The 15,226-nt window shown below is 47.4% G+C and overlaps 1 protein-coding gene across 1 annotated transcript in view; it reads right to left on the reverse strand.

The window, feature by feature from the left end:
- Positions 1–2,447: 2,447 nt before the first annotated feature.
- POLD3 (polymerase (DNA-directed), delta 3, accessory subunit) overlaps positions 2,448–15,226 on the reverse strand; it is a 27,269-nt gene continuing 14,490 nt past the window's right edge. The window contains exons 8-12 of the mRNA XM_009079956.1: positions 15,028–15,197; positions 13,685–13,787; positions 7,379–7,476; positions 6,586–6,667; positions 2,448–2,653 (exon numbers count right to left, since the gene is read on the reverse strand). Coding sequence (XP_009078204.1) covers positions 2,448–2,653; positions 6,586–6,667; positions 7,379–7,476; positions 13,685–13,787; positions 15,028–15,197 — 659 coding nt within the window. The remainder of the gene's footprint in view (positions 2,654–6,585; positions 6,668–7,378; positions 7,477–13,684; positions 13,788–15,027; positions 15,198–15,226) is intronic.

Here is a 15,226-nt window from a genome sequence, read left to right on the forward strand (position 1 = left end):
CCAACATCCTCTTCCACTGCCTCTTCTGAGACTTCCAAGAGTGTAAATGCGGTGGGAAGGGAGATACACAGGGAAGAGGAGATCCCCCTCCTATTTGGATCTCCAGATATAAATCACACAGATACAGATATCAAGACTTCTATATCTCCAGGAGAAGCTTTTGAACCCTGTGCCCCATCAATACATCCCAAGGCAGGGTATGTGCTCCTTGCTCCAAGAGCTGGAGCCTGGTTCCCAGACATCTCACCCTCCACCAGCCCCCAGAATGACACCTATCCCTAAGGGAGCCTTCTCCCCTCGAACCAGCACCCATTCCTCACTGCCAGGCAGTGCCTGAGGACACTCCAGCCCTGGCCAAGTGTGCATCCAAGGACCTGAGGCACCCCTGGGGCTGGCAGCCCCCGGAGTGTGGGAGTGGGGAGTATTAGGTCATGATTTTTGGAAGTCTGAGTTTGCCCAGGTCCTGCTCTTGCAGACATTAGGTCATTTTCCTGAGGAAGTGGCGTATGACGTTGAGCTGGTTATAGAGGGAGTTGGGGTGGAGCTCCAGCTAGACCACGGCAGAGGTGAGCTGCAACAGCACCAGGACATTGTGTCCTGTCAACATCTGCCACAGGAATAAGACTCCAAGGGTCCAAATTCAATACAGATCCTGGGATTTTGAGGTTTCAGGTGCACTAAACCGCTCAGTTTAAAGCTTCTAGCCCTGGTTTTGAGGGATAAACTCTACTGACCTCACCAGGGAAACATCTTGGGCTTCCACAGTCAAATATCACAACCACCCTTCGAAATCAGGATGTGACACACCATTTAATGGATAATAAGCACATAAGGAAAAAAAAATCTGTGTTTAATGGGATTTGTTACTTATTGTAACCTTTCAAAACACACCCTCAACTCTACCAGGCAAAACAGAAGCACTACAGCAGGGTGAGTTTCCCTTTTAACAGCTAAGTTTTCTTCATTAAAGTTAGAAGGAGGTTGTTCACTCTCTCTCCTGGACATACACAGATCCTCTCACACCTGCTGAGGGTGGAGGCTGCCTCGGGTGATGTGACTTCAACCAAGCGAAGTGCTGGTCACTGTTAGGTCTGTGCTCGGATTTCTCGAGTCCCCAACCCGATCTCCTGGTCAGAACTGTTGTAATACACTCAGCTGGGCCTTTTCCTGGCCACACGTCAGGATCCTTGTAGCTGGGTGCCTGAAGATAGTTGTCCCATGGTCACACTCTCCAGACTTTCTCTCTCTGCCCACCACAAACATGTTATAGCCACTGTGTACACCCATGGTCATACATACATTGGCCTAACACCACTCAGAAACAATCACTGATGACATCAGGCACCTGTTTGGGAGCATTCACCAGCCCAAGCTTCAGAAATGTTCAGCATCAATCCCTCTGGGAAATCTGGCCTTTTACATCTATCAACTTTAGTACCAGAGAAGCCTAAAGGCACTGAAAACAACAGCTTCTTTCTGATTAACAGGACTGCAGTGCTTTATTCTGTTCCTCAGGATACACTTCCTTCAGCAGGCAGATGACAAGATGTCCTGGAAAACAACTATTCTGTTGTCTGGCTTATGCCTGCAAAAAATCAGTTCAGGCAACTCAACCCTACAAAGCCCAGAAAGCAGCGTGGTCCTTCCCCGTGGAGCACAGCAGTACCTGCCCAGGGTTATCAGCAGTGCCCTCTTACCACCCTTCCCTCTGACTCATCAGCCTGCAAGGGTAAAGATCCAGTTGCTTTCCCAATAACAGCAAAGCCTTCCCCCAATTCCTCCAGAGCCAATTGGGTGGGATGTTTTTGTAAAGACAGAGCACAACAGTGTCTTGGTCTATAATTAGGCATCTGAGTTTACGTTCAAGGAAGAAAAGAGTAAGAGGGTTTTATATGCACTGCTTTGTCCAAAAAAAAGATGATGAAAGGCAGAGTGAAAACTATTTACCAGTCTTAGGAGGAAAATTAAGTTCGTTTCATTCAGCCAAAGCTGAAGCAGATGTTCAATATTTGTGCTCGTGCCTGAGGACCTGATGCCTCACGGCTTCTACTCACCAGGAAAGTTTGGACCAATCTGGAGAGCTGAGGGTGTAAAAAGAGGGGTGAAAAAGCCACAGCTCATCTTCTAATTTAGCACCAAATAGGTCAAAGGCCAGATAAAAAAATACAATTTCATGTGATCAGATTAACAGTCTTTCAAGAGTTCCTCTAAATGATGCTGTCAGTTCCTACACTGCTGAGTACAGATGATTGAAATTATTGCAGTAACAAATAAAAAAGGTTTCTCTGATACAAAATCCAGTCCAGAGAGTTTCCTTACACAGTAAGCAGGACACCTTACCAAGGACTGCATATTGTCCCCCTCCAGCAGCAGCAGCTTGCAGAGAGCCACACAAAAAAAGTAGCAACACTCCCAAGCTGGCAAGAGGAACAGGAGAAAGACCCAGCTCATTTCTTCTGAAAAAAGCCCATGATGGAGATCTGTTTGTTGGCTCTGCTGGCAGAAGCTGTCCCTTTCTTCAGGTTCTTCCTTTCTTCCTTTGGTTCTTTCTTCATGGGCAGCACAGGCTGTCTGTGTGCAACTGATGCCTTGGACTTGGGGCCCTCATCCTCACTGTCCGTGCAGGATTCACTTTCGTAAACTTTCTCAGTCACTGGTGGAAAGACAAGAGCAGATGATGATTATGATAGTTAAACCTGTGCACCACACAGCAGAGACCCTGCCACAGCCTTCCCACTGCCTTTCTGCAAATGAATGTTTTGGGTTCAAGGAGTAGATGTCAGAGACAGGAATCAAGCCCATTGCTCGAGGTTAAGCAGTAGATCCAGGTGACTGGTCATTCCAGTCAAACTGCCTCCCCTCTCAAAATGTCTTGGTGGTACCACACACATTCATCCACAGCCCTGATGCAGCCCTTTAACAGCAGTAGCCCAAGGCTCGCAGGAGGACAGTTCCCCCTCCAAACAGATTCAGGGGTTGTTCTCTTCAAGACACAGCTCCCAGCTGTGTGAGGCACCTCCAATCCTGGGGGCAGTTCTGGGCCCCCACAAGAAGGGCTTTGAGTGTCTGGAGAGTGTTCAGGGGAGGGAACAGAGCTGGGGAAGGGTCTGGAGCAGAAGGAGTGGCTGAGGGAGCTGTGGGGGCTCAGCCTGGAGAAAAGGAGGCTCAGCCAGGTGGGGGTTGGACTCTGCTCCCAGGGAACAAGGGACAAGACAAGAGGAAACAGCCTCAAGCTGTGCCAGGGGAGGTTTAGATTAGATATTGGGGAAAATTCCTTCCTGGAAATGGTTTTCCAGCCCTGGCACAGGCTGCCCAGGGCAGGGCGGGAGGCACATCCCTAGAGGGGGAGGGATTTAACAGCCATGTGGACGTGGCACTTGGGGACATGGTTAGTGGTGGCCTTAACAGTGCTCAGAGAATGGTTGGACTCAATGATCTTAGAGGGTTTTTCCAACGTCAATGATTCTGTGATTCTAATTCCTCTTGTAGGGGCTGACAAGCAGCCATCAGGAAGTGATGAATCTGAATGAGGTCAGAATCAGTTTAGCATTAGATGATGGAACATCTATTTTATGGCTAAGCCCCACCATTCTGCCTTGGTCTGATTTCCACAGGGGCCAAAACAATCAAAGTGTCCTGAAATCCAGACAGGACAACCTAGAGACAGGCCCAGCCTGCCCTCACCAGCACCATACACGAGACTCTCAGGGAAGAGTGAAGTAGTTGCTGCCCATCTTAAGAGATGAGAGAAGGTGCACAAAACTTTTGGGGCAGCTTCTTTCAATGGAGATGGCCAAAGTGGGAAGCTGTAAAGATATCCTTTATAAATAATAAAAGCAAACCCATGGCTGAAATCAGGGAACATGCCTGAAGGGGATTGCCAGCTCACTGCTGTCACTGATGGAAAGCTCAGGGAAATTAAACTAGAGTCAGCTCCACTGGTGAAAGCCACTGTCAGACACCAGGAAATGTTGTTGTATCAGCTTTCCCAGCAGTGCTCTGAGATTCTTCTAGTAAGCCATTTTTCTTTAGTAACTGTTCTTTTAAACAGATGTCTTAACTTCCCTTCTTCTGGGAAATTGGCTTTCACTTGTACTAATGCATCAAATTAAAGCAGGTTTCCTACGTAACCAGAGACTGGGAAGACGAACATTCTGAAATCCTACTCGGCAGTGCTAGCAGAAGCTCAAACAGGGGCTGTAAACCAAGCAACCTCCCTCAGAGGCAACTAGCTGTTGCTAGTGAGCAGTCAGTGAGCAGCCTTCACAGACCTCTGGCCACTGAGTGAGCTTTAAAACTTACTGTGTTGTCACCCCGACAGGAACTGCTGGTAACTCCCAGAATGTGCAGTTAATCCCCTCCAATTGCAGGATAACATAGTTTAGATCAACTTTCTTTGAATGCCATCTCAGCTGAACTGAAAAAGTCTGCATGTGCAGCAGCTATGGGCACAGAGAGTTAGTGATGCCTCACTCACAGTCACACGGTCACTCCAATGATAGGAGCTCTGAAATGCTGTAAAACAAACTCACCTCCAATGCACATGTCTATATTCCCAATATTCAAGCTCAGGTGTGTCCTTTCAGGCTTCAGAAGGTGCAAGGCAGAAATGAAGTAGCTTGAACCTCAGTAATTCCCTTTGCTATAGACTACAGCAGGCACTCAATTCATGGAATCCCTGTTGATGCGTCTTGTGCTTAACTCCACACAGACTTTAATTGCTCAATTTCCCTCACGGCTAATCCCTAAATTAGTTTTGCTTCTTGATAACAATTCCTTGCTATTGCAGCTATTATGAAAACCATCACTTAAAATACTGGGGAGATATAAAGCACAGCCTCGTTCTAATGGCAGGATTTAATGTTTCTTAAAACTTAGTCCTTGTTTTAAAAAAAGACATCAGGGAGAGGGGAAAACCTCCTAAATTTCAAAGGATAACAACAATTTACACTAGTCTGAGAGATCTGTAAGTTATTTAGCCTTCCAATTATTAGGCCCGTGCATGGAAAGGGTGGGGAAGGGAAGGGAGGAGAGAACTTAGACAATAACCAGACAGCACGTCCTGCACAACAGGCTGGAGAGAAAGCAGGGAAAGTAGCATCTCCTCACTACCCAGTTCCTCAGCATCCCTCCCTGTCCCCATCCTAGAGGATCTGCCTCCCAAGGGCACAACAGGGGCTTCCATTTCCCTTGTCATGAAATGGATATGAACTGTAAAAACAAAAGTCTGGGTTTCCCAAGGGATTGTTAAACCCTGTGGGGGTGAAGAGCAGAGCAAGGCAGGCAATATTCCAGGCCTGGTCTGCTTGGAAACAGAGAGAGAGCAAAGCACTGTTTGCTGGAAGCTGAACCTGGAACAGTCATTCCTGCGAGCTCTGGATGCAGAGCTTGTTCACCTCAACTCCCTAGCTAAGGCTGTTCTGTTCCATTTTGCTTCCAAGTGTTTTAATGGTTCTGTCTGGGATGGGAGAGCAGAACACCCCATAAGGGAACGAGACAAAGGCCATCAGCAACTTTGTGCCAGTGCAGTTATTTGACAGAAATGCAGTACTTGGGATCTCAGCTCCTAGTGCAGCCAGTTGCTGAGTGCTAGCTTTGTGTTTCTTTAAAGGAGACACAGCAAGCTAATAGGAAACATAAGATCCAGCTCTGCAAACAGGTGCAAACAGACACAAGCTGAGTCAGGGCCAGGCAGCTCCAGAGCTGGGCCAGGCTCAGGCACCACTACAGACCTGTACCACAGGACCAGAGCTTCTCCCAGAACTGGCTGAGCTCCCCTGACATCCTCTCAGGTCAGGGGATGGAGAATGTTAAGCATCCTATAAAACTGAGCTGACAACAGCATTACAAAAAACACATTCCATCCTCTTAAGTGTTTAAAATGTAAAAAAAAACCCAAACAAACCCAACCCAAATGAAGATATTCTGAACTTCTGCAGTTCCACTCAACGTCAGGACACAGAGGAAACAAATACAGTGGTGTCATGCAGCTTCCTCCAGGTCACAGGAGGAAGCAGTGTCCAGTCAGGCTGAAATTCCAGGAAGGCTCTCAGGACTCCCTTCCATTCTGAAAGCAGAGCCACCCTTAGCAGAAACAGAAATCCTCTGAAGTACTTAAGCCCTAACTTATTCTCTGTTTATCTGAGATACTTAAACTTTCTTTAACATATAATCAAGCTCTGCTGCACAGCTCTGGATTTATCTCCAAAAGAAAACAAAACAACCACCAAACAAAACCTCAAACTTATCTCAGCCAGAATTTATCCCAAACTTTCAGCCTCTTTCTGCACGACCTTTAGAAGTTTTGGAGAGCGGAGTAAGTGAAGGTGGTGCTCACGCTGGCAAGCGGAAAGGGAACAGAACTGAAAGAAAATCTGTGAATAATCAAAAAAGGGTAAGGATTCAGCTATGGCTCCCTGAATCCTTACCCAGGCCTTCACCAGAAGGGCAGTTACCTCATCTGGAAGCATGAGTGGGAAGGGGAATAACAGAGATTTTGTGAACCTCTTTCTCAGGCTGGGAGAGGCCTGTAAAAATCATCACCAGAGTGAGCTCCACTGAGGTGTAGAGCACAACAAGTCTTACCCATGCAGCCTTCTTCTTCATCAATAAACATCTTGGATTTCAGCACACGCTTCCGTTTCCTCTTCCTCCCTCCAGCTGAAACCTGAGGGACATTGCAGCATTGTGAGAAATCAAGAGTAAGGGTCTTGTCCATGCACATAAGTGTCAGCCCCAGATGTGAAATTAGTCTCTCTAATGAAGATAAGCTGATAATAACTAATTTTGTCCTTTCCCAGGATATCATAGTCAAAATACAGCCTCAATGAGACAGTGAGTGCTCCTGTCTGCCAGCACAGGGAGCACATTCCTCCTTGGGGAGTGAGAGGTTTGGAAATGTGTTTGGTTATGTGAGAAGGTGACACTGAGGATGTCCCATCACACCTCCAAAGAATGAGGACAGGACAAACTGCTGTGCTTTCATAGAATCACAGTATGGTTTGGGTTCGAAAGGACATTTAAGCACATCCAGTTCCATCCCCTGCCATGGGCAGGGACACCTTTCACTAGACCAGGTGGCTCCAAGTCCTGTCCAACCTGGCCTTGAACACTACGAGGGGTGGGGCAACCACAGCTTCTCTGGGCAACCTGTGCCAGTGCCTCACCACCCTCACAGAATTTCTTCCTAACATCTAATCTTACCTATAAATTTCCCTTCTTTCAGTAAAACTACACATATTTTCTCAGCTCAGAGATCAAGTTATTGCCAATCATGGCCCACTTCTCCCTCATGCAGTAGCTTCCTTGTCATACAAGGCTGAACACCAAGAGTCCCTGATTTCATTTCTGGAAGTTAATCACTCTTCTATGCTCTTACCTCTGTGCTTGCAGGCTCCAGTTCAGTTTTCAGAGCAGGCACAGGTGGTGGAGAAGGAGCTTTCTCTTCCTCAGGTGTGGGAGATGGTGGGACATCTGCTAAGAAGATGAACACCTTGAGAGCACACAGGTCTAATGGCTCCTTGCAACTCCTCTTTTGTCTCAGACAATTTCATTTAGCTCTGAGCAATTGCTTTTAACCTGTATTTAGATCAAGGTTTATAATTTCTCATTTGGATTTGTTGAATTCAAGCCAGGACAAATCATCCAAAGTGGTCAGAGACAGCTCACCCTGTGCTAAGGTGCCACATGCTGCAGCTCCCAAAGGAAGGAGGGTGGGATAGGATGGGAGAAGTGCATCTGGGTGCATTTTGGTAAGCCAAAAAGATCTGTTCCACCAAATGACACTTTGAAATCGAGCACAAAAACTGGCGTGCTTTAGCCATACATTTCACTTGCTCCTTAAAAAGTGTCTGTAATTTGTTTAGAAACTGAAAGACTCGGGGTGTGCTAAAACAGCTGTTGTTTCACTGGTGGTACTACACATCCCAAACAATCCATGCTGTTAGCTTAATCCAAGAATTAAGTGCAGTATACTATTACCCAACCTAAAAGATTGTTAAGGGACAAGCTTTTCTGTGAAGAAAAAAGCCCCAAACACAAAACCCCAAATCACTACAAAAAATGAAGCCCATTCTCTCATTGTGTCATCTCCTTGCTCTCCTCTGCAAGCAAGGATAGGGCCACTGGAATCTGTTCAATGCCAAAACTGACTGAACCTTCACAAACTGGTATGGAGCAAAATGAGCTCTGGAGCTTCTACCAGCAATGTCAAATGGGGCTTCAGTGAGACAAGCAGGGCTTGTAGGCAAAGAAGCAAGGCAGGGTGACCCTTCTGAGGGACTGGCAGGGGGACAGAGTTGTGACAGCTAAGAGAACTGAGTGCAGGGCCAGAGGGGAGCGAGCAGCACCTTGCAGCAGGCACTGACTCATTTATACAGCTTGAAGGAATCCTCTCCACATCCAAGTGTGAAACACTGCCACACACCCTCAGACATGAGGGAGAGCTAGGAATGTGGAGGGAGAAACTCCTCATCTGACCTATTGCTTAAGCACAAAGAGGATGTCACTGACAGGAGGACAGAGTGGCTGCTTGGCCCCTGCTCCCAGCCCTGCTGGCTGGAGCGCTGCGCTCAGCCTGCTGCCGCCACACGGATTCGGGATCTGTAGTTGTCCCTTCCCATTAGGTCAGTGTGAAGAGTTACAGCCCTGCCAGGCACGTGGCCAGCTGACCTTCAGAGGTTAAGAAGGGCTCAACTGAAGCAATGGTTGGTTGCCAAGGCCAAATAATAAATTACATTCTTCAAACAAGGACTCAGCCTCCTAAACTACTGCAGTAAGTAAGTAAGGGAATGCAAACAGAGCCGGATAACATGACTCGGGATTTCACCTTGCTCCAAGGAGCTGGGGCTGGCAGCTGCACACAGATAAAGCCAAACAACATCTCTGCTCTGAGGTGGAACTGCTGGGGCAGCTGAGGAGCTGCAAAATTCTCAATATTTATCACAGTCTCACGGCAACTGTGGGCTGAGGCGTCCACAGACTGCTGAGCACCAAACCTGCTTCAGGTCCAGCCTGGCCATATCCATTTGAAAATGGTTTTAGGAGAGGACAGGTTGTGATCACTCTGGGCCTCTACACAGGCTAAGAGGTCTGAAAACCAGCTTTTGGCAGGCAGAAGGCACCTTCTCCCCACGTCAGAGTGTTTAAGACTACTATCAAGCTGCATCTCTATGACTTTATTATCCTCTTCTAGCCAACACAGCCCTCTGACATGTGATAACTCCTGAGTCAACCTCTAGCTGCTGCCCACAGTTTACTCAACAGCAACAGCTGCATGAAATGGATACAAGTTGGGCAATTGGATGTACCAAAGATGTAAATCCTGGCTTTGTTCAGTTTGCTCTGACCCTGCCTGGAAAAACTGTGAGAAGCTTTAGTGCTTCTGCTCTCTGAAACTGATGGGAGTTTGTAGGTTACAGTGCCACTGAAATCACCCTCCAAAGTGGCTGTAAAACACTTGTCAACACTGCGAAATGCTGCCTGTGTTGGTACAGCTGAGGCTGCCAAAACCTCCTGTTCTCTGTGGGAGGACTTGTGTAGTTTATTCTGGCACTGGAAGCAAAACAACCCGCAGTGACTCAGGAGCCCTCATACCAATATAACTTTTAATGAAAAATCATTTAAATGGAGAGGATTGTGCCTTATGCCCTTCTCTGTATTTTCAACTTGGTACAATGTGCTGACGCTCGGGTAAGAAGAGCTTATTTTGGGCTGCTTTCAGTACCCCAAGAGCACAAGGACTTGCCCTGACATAAAAGTGTCCATACAGTGCTTTGCATCAGCTGTACAGACTTCATTTCACATCCACAAACACACCAAGTCTCCCTGAAAACAACGGCTGTGGCTTTTATAGAATCAATCATAGAACGATTTGGGTGGGAAGAGACATTAAAGTTCATCCAGTCCCACCCCCTGCCATGGGCAGGGACACCTTCCACTAGCCCAGGTTGCTCCAAGCACTGTTCATCCTTGCCTTGAACACTTCCAGGGATGGGGCAGCCACAGCTTCTCTGGGCAACCTGTGCCAGTGCCTCACCACCCTCACAGGGAAGAAATTCCTCCTAATATCTAATCTAAACCTCTCTGTCAGTGTGAAGCTATCCCCCCTTGTTCTGTCACCCTTGTAAATAGTCTCTCTCCATCTTTCTTGTCAGCCCCTTAGGATCCTGGAAGGCTGCAATTAGGTCACCCCAAAGCCTTCTCTTCTCCAGGCTGAAGAATCCCAATTTTCTCAGCCTTTCCTCCTAGCAGAGGTGCTCCATCCCTCTAATCAACTTGGTGCCTCCTCTGGACTTGCTCCAGCTGCTCCACATCCTTCTGCTGTTGGAGCCCTAGAGCTGGAGGCAGCACTACAGGTGGGTCTCACCTGAGCAGAGCAGAGGGGCAAAATCCCCCACTCACCTGCTGCACATGCTGTGGGATCAGCCCAGCACTCAGGGAGTTCTGAGATGGGGCATGTCCAGCCTCTCACCCACCAGCACCCCAAGTCCTTCTCCCAGGGCTACTCTCCATCTGCTCATCCCCAGCATGGATTGATCCTGGGGGTTGCCCTGACCCAGGTGCAGCACCAACACTTGGCCTTGGAAAACCTCGTGAGATTCCCATGGGTCACTTCTTGAGCTTGTCCAGGTCACTCTGGATGGCATCTTGTTTTCTTAGCAGTTACCTGTCTGAACACCACATAGCAAGGACTGGGGACAGGCATCTCCTTTTACCAGCAGCTGTACCCAGGGGAAAAGGTGTGCACCTCTGCTCCAGGCCATGTACCCCTGCTCAGGCTGGGACATTGTCTGGCAGTGATTTCCAAATGCTGGGCAGCATATGGCGCCTTCCTCCCTGTTCCCACAGGGATGCAGCCAGAAACAATGTCACTCAAGGCCCTATTTTACTGATTCAAATTGCCCTGCTCTCTGGAGAAACCTGCTTCCAACCTTTCCAAGGATAAATGCCCTCAAATTCCAGCTGCTGTATATATTGTTATTTTTTTTAATAGTTTGTTTCATCTAACACATATTCTTCTACTTGAATACTGAATGTAGTATTACCAGTTTGGATTCATTATGAATGTTCCAAAGAACTCCAATCTACCTTCTTTCATCTGTTTAGACTTAGGACAAGCAGCAGGACCCAAGGGCTGAGCACAGAGCTAAGCAGGGTGGTTTAGACAGCCATTAGCTTAAAAATGAGGAACAGAACAGCTCTTTCATTTCCCTTTTGAAAGGCAGAGTCTGAAGGATATCCAAATTTGTACACACACACACATATATATACTATAATTTGCATTAATTTGCAATTCTAATGCACAACACAAAGAGATAAAGAACAAAGAGGGTTCCATGCAGGAGGAGCAACAGCAGTGGCAAAAGCCCTCTCCAAACAGAAAGTCCAACTCCCTGCCTGCATCTCCAGTAGGTTAAACAGCAATAAATCCAACCCTACCCAGCAGCCTTACTGTACTGTTTGCAGTGCCTAAAGTATTGAGGAAGAGATCAATGAGGTCAGGGAGCTCCCAGCCTGCCCAAAGGACCAGAGCAGTGGTTTCCAATCCAGGTAACTCACACTTCAGAGGACAAATGAACAAGTGAACAGACCTACTGTGTGCACCAGGGTAAGGAATAACACACAGACTCTGCACCACACCTTGGAATCTCAGGATCACAGAATATCCTGAGTGGGAAGAGGCCCACAAGGATCACAGAATCATGGAATCACAGATGGTTTGGGTTGGAAGAAACTTTAAAGATCGTCTAGTTCCACCCCCTGCCATGGGCAGGGACACCTTCCACTAGCCCAGGTTGCTCCCAGGCCCATCCAACCTGGCCTCAGCCACAGCTGCTAAGGGCAACCTGTGCCAGTGACTCACCACTCTCCCAGCCAAGAACTCCTTCCCAATATCTCATTTAACCCTGCCCTCTGGCAGTGGGAAGCCATTCCCCCTTGTCTTGTCACTCCAGGCCCTTGAGATCATCCAGTCCAACTCCTGGCCCTGCACAACCCCAACAATCCCTTGTTGCTTGTAGTTGCTTCTTGTCTCACCCCAACCCCAATGACTGAGAGCATTGTCCAAACGCTCCTTGAGCTCTGTCAGGCTTGGGGCCATGACTACTGCCCTGGGGAGCTGTTCCAGTGCCCAACTACCATCTGAGGGAAGAATCTTTTCCTAATATCCAGCCTACACCTCCCCTGATACAGTTCCAGCTGTTCTCTCAGGTCCTGTCACTGGTCACAGAGAGAATAAACAAAACCCTTGGAATAAATGAAAACATAAGGCATCACATTCAAAAGCATTAATTGTTCAGGTCCCACAGGTATTCCACAGGAGACCAGAGAGCTCTAATACTCCAAACTCCTGCCTGGTCTCTCTCACAGGGAGAGGATGAGCTGAGAGATTCCAGCCCAGCAAGCATGGGCTGACTTTAACCTCCCTCTTCAGAGCTGAACAACACATCTTGTCATCAGGTGAGTGATGAGGAAATGGAAAGACCAGTAACAGCTTGCAAACATTGAAAGAAATAAATACCAAGGACTGTGGGCATATATATGTTTTTTTATGGCCAAACAAGGAGCTTCACACAGGAATGTGATGAAATTAAGGCTGATCATGAAGAACAGTTTCCTGAGAGATTTATCATCCTCTGGAATAGTGTAGGGAGAAGGGATGCATGCTTGATGACAAAGATCTCTTGAAATTTTGCTGGGCAGAAGAGAAACTATGAAAACAGGCCTAAGGTGGCATGGAGTTAAGATATCCTACAAAACTCACCTCTCTCACCTGTGTTGTAGATTCTCTTAATTTCCGAGCTGTTCCTAAATGAGGGAACAGTTCCAGCTCTCTTACTGGACTCCACCTCCTCACCAATACACCCTGTTTGCTGGTTCACCTTCCCTTACTGGAGCTCCACATCCAAACTGGTGGTTTCAATTACTTGTCCATAATGATCCCTGAATTCTTTTCCTGCTCAGCTTGTTGGATGACAGTTCCATTTAGCACACACTCCCTAGCTCAATCACAACTTCTTTTCCCAGTTATCTATATTGAATGGCATTTGTCACCTCAATTATCCAAATTCCTTGGACTCCGGCCCTGCTGTTCCTCATCATGAGCCCAAATCTTGCAATGTTCTGGGCACTCTACTCCTATCAAAGCCAACAGCCACCAAGGAGACACTGAGTCCCATCGGATATGGCTCGACTGTTTTCCCTCCAGCTTCCCTATTGTCTATTAATTGTTTTGGAATCTTGCTTCCAACACCATCTTCCAAACCATTTCTATAAACAGACAGAATAGATACTAAAAGTGACCTGAGGAGGAGGGGGAGGTCACTTTGTGTTTCCTCATCAAATAAACTGGTTGTGACCAGTCCTACAGCTCTGGAAGGCACAATATCTCTCACAACAGATTTGGGAACCTCCTCCCCACATGTCAGTGTGACTGGCAGCACACTTGGTGAGGAGACAGCCAGATCTGAGCTGAGCTAAACAAAGACTGAATGGCTGAGGCATCTCAGCTCTATGCCCAAGTGCTTGCAGCACAGAGATAAACAGAAAGCTCAAGCTCCAGCCATCTGCACGGTCTCTAGTCCTCTAAACTCTTCCCTCAATCCTTGACCAACAGCCTCGGACAGTAATGTTGTTGAAATCAGACCCCTGACCTACATGCCTGGTTGTTAACATATCTTTTTACCTTCCTCATCACTGCTGTCAGACACAAGTTGTTTGATTCTCTTCCTCTTCTTCTTTACATTTTCAGGTTCTCTCTCTTCTTCATTATCCGATCTGTCCACCCTCTTCATTTTACTGCCATGAAAAGAAACACCTGTTATTCCTTGTGTGTGCATGAAAACATAGTTCCTAATGGAAGTACTGCTGGGAATGAAATCAAACACCTCTGTACCTCTTAAAAACATGAGCATTGCATACACTGAACTACACACTCACCTATACAATCAAGCATAGGTGCCTCTCATCCTGACCCCTACCCAGTTCTCCAGAATAAGGAGGATTTCTTAGCCCCTCTGCAGTTCAGCCCAGTACTAGCCTGGCCAGACACCTGGCAAAAGAGTATTTCTGATCTTGTCTCTTTAGCTCAGGCTCCCAAACACTAATGTCCCCAAAAGCATCCCTCAGAAGCTCTTTTGACAGACTGCTTGCCACTGACTGACTATGAGGTAGTGTCTCAGAATCCTGGAGCCATTTTTAAAGACTACTGGAAAAATAAAAGAGCTTCTTTCTTCCTGATGCTGGCGAGACGTGTCAGACGGACGAGCCTGGAGGCTACAGGTCCATGTATCCTCACGGAGCTGGGACAGCCCCAGTGGCCTTCCCAACTCCACTCTGCCAACACCTCCAGGCCCTTGGCTTCTTGGACAAGACTATCAATAAGACAACCAGTGAGTGCTGACTGTGATGGTGGGCTGGGTGGTGTGCTTCCCTGTTTAGTTAGAAATGGATTGAGACCACCAATTAATTACTCATAGGCCACCAGAGAGCCATCAGACTGCAGTGATTCTTTGTCTCTGTCAGTTTGGGTTGGATTAAGCACAAAGGGCTGAACTTAAAATTTACTTGGAGTGTCAGCCCAAAGTAAACCAGTGGCATTGAAAGCAGCAGTACATTAGCTATGGGAATCAACAAGCACAACTTTGTGTGCTGGAAGCTGTGTACATATAAGCTTGGGAATATAGTACCTTCTCTGCAGCACAGGTGCTCCTGCCAGCCCCACCCCTAGACTGCCTGCAGGGTCTATCCTAAATCTGTGAGGTTGTCTCATGGAAAGCCACCCCCTCCCACTGAAGACAACCTGGACTGTGTCCCTTCCCATATGCAACAGCACAAACGGCCCTGAGGCATCTCCAGCACTGAATGGAAAAGAAACCCTAGGAAAGAATTCTAAGGGAGATAATTTTAGCCAGGTTTAATGTAATTTAGCAGCTGGAAACAGGAAGGGAGCCAGCATTGCATGACCAGTCAGTTCCATGCAGGCCATCAACAAGCAGGTTCATAGATCACAGGGACCCTGAGTGCTACATCCCACCTTTTCCTGTCCTTTTGTTGAATCCTAGCAGACTCTGCTTTCTTCCCAGGTTTCTCTGCTGCGGCATCAGAGAATGACTCTGGTTCTGCTACAGGAACTGAAGCCTTGACTACTTCTTTTTCCTCCTTTGGCTGCTCAGGCACAGGGCTGACTTTGAGTTTATCTGTGAATAAACCATTCAAAAGGAACAAA

This window comes from Acanthisitta chloris, unplaced genomic scaffold (assembly GCF_000695815.1).
Source record: "Acanthisitta chloris isolate BGI_N310 unplaced genomic scaffold, ASM69581v1 scaffold5130, whole genome shotgun sequence".
In the NCBI taxonomy this organism is placed as follows: Eukaryota; Metazoa; Chordata; class Aves; order Passeriformes; family Acanthisittidae; genus Acanthisitta; species Acanthisitta chloris.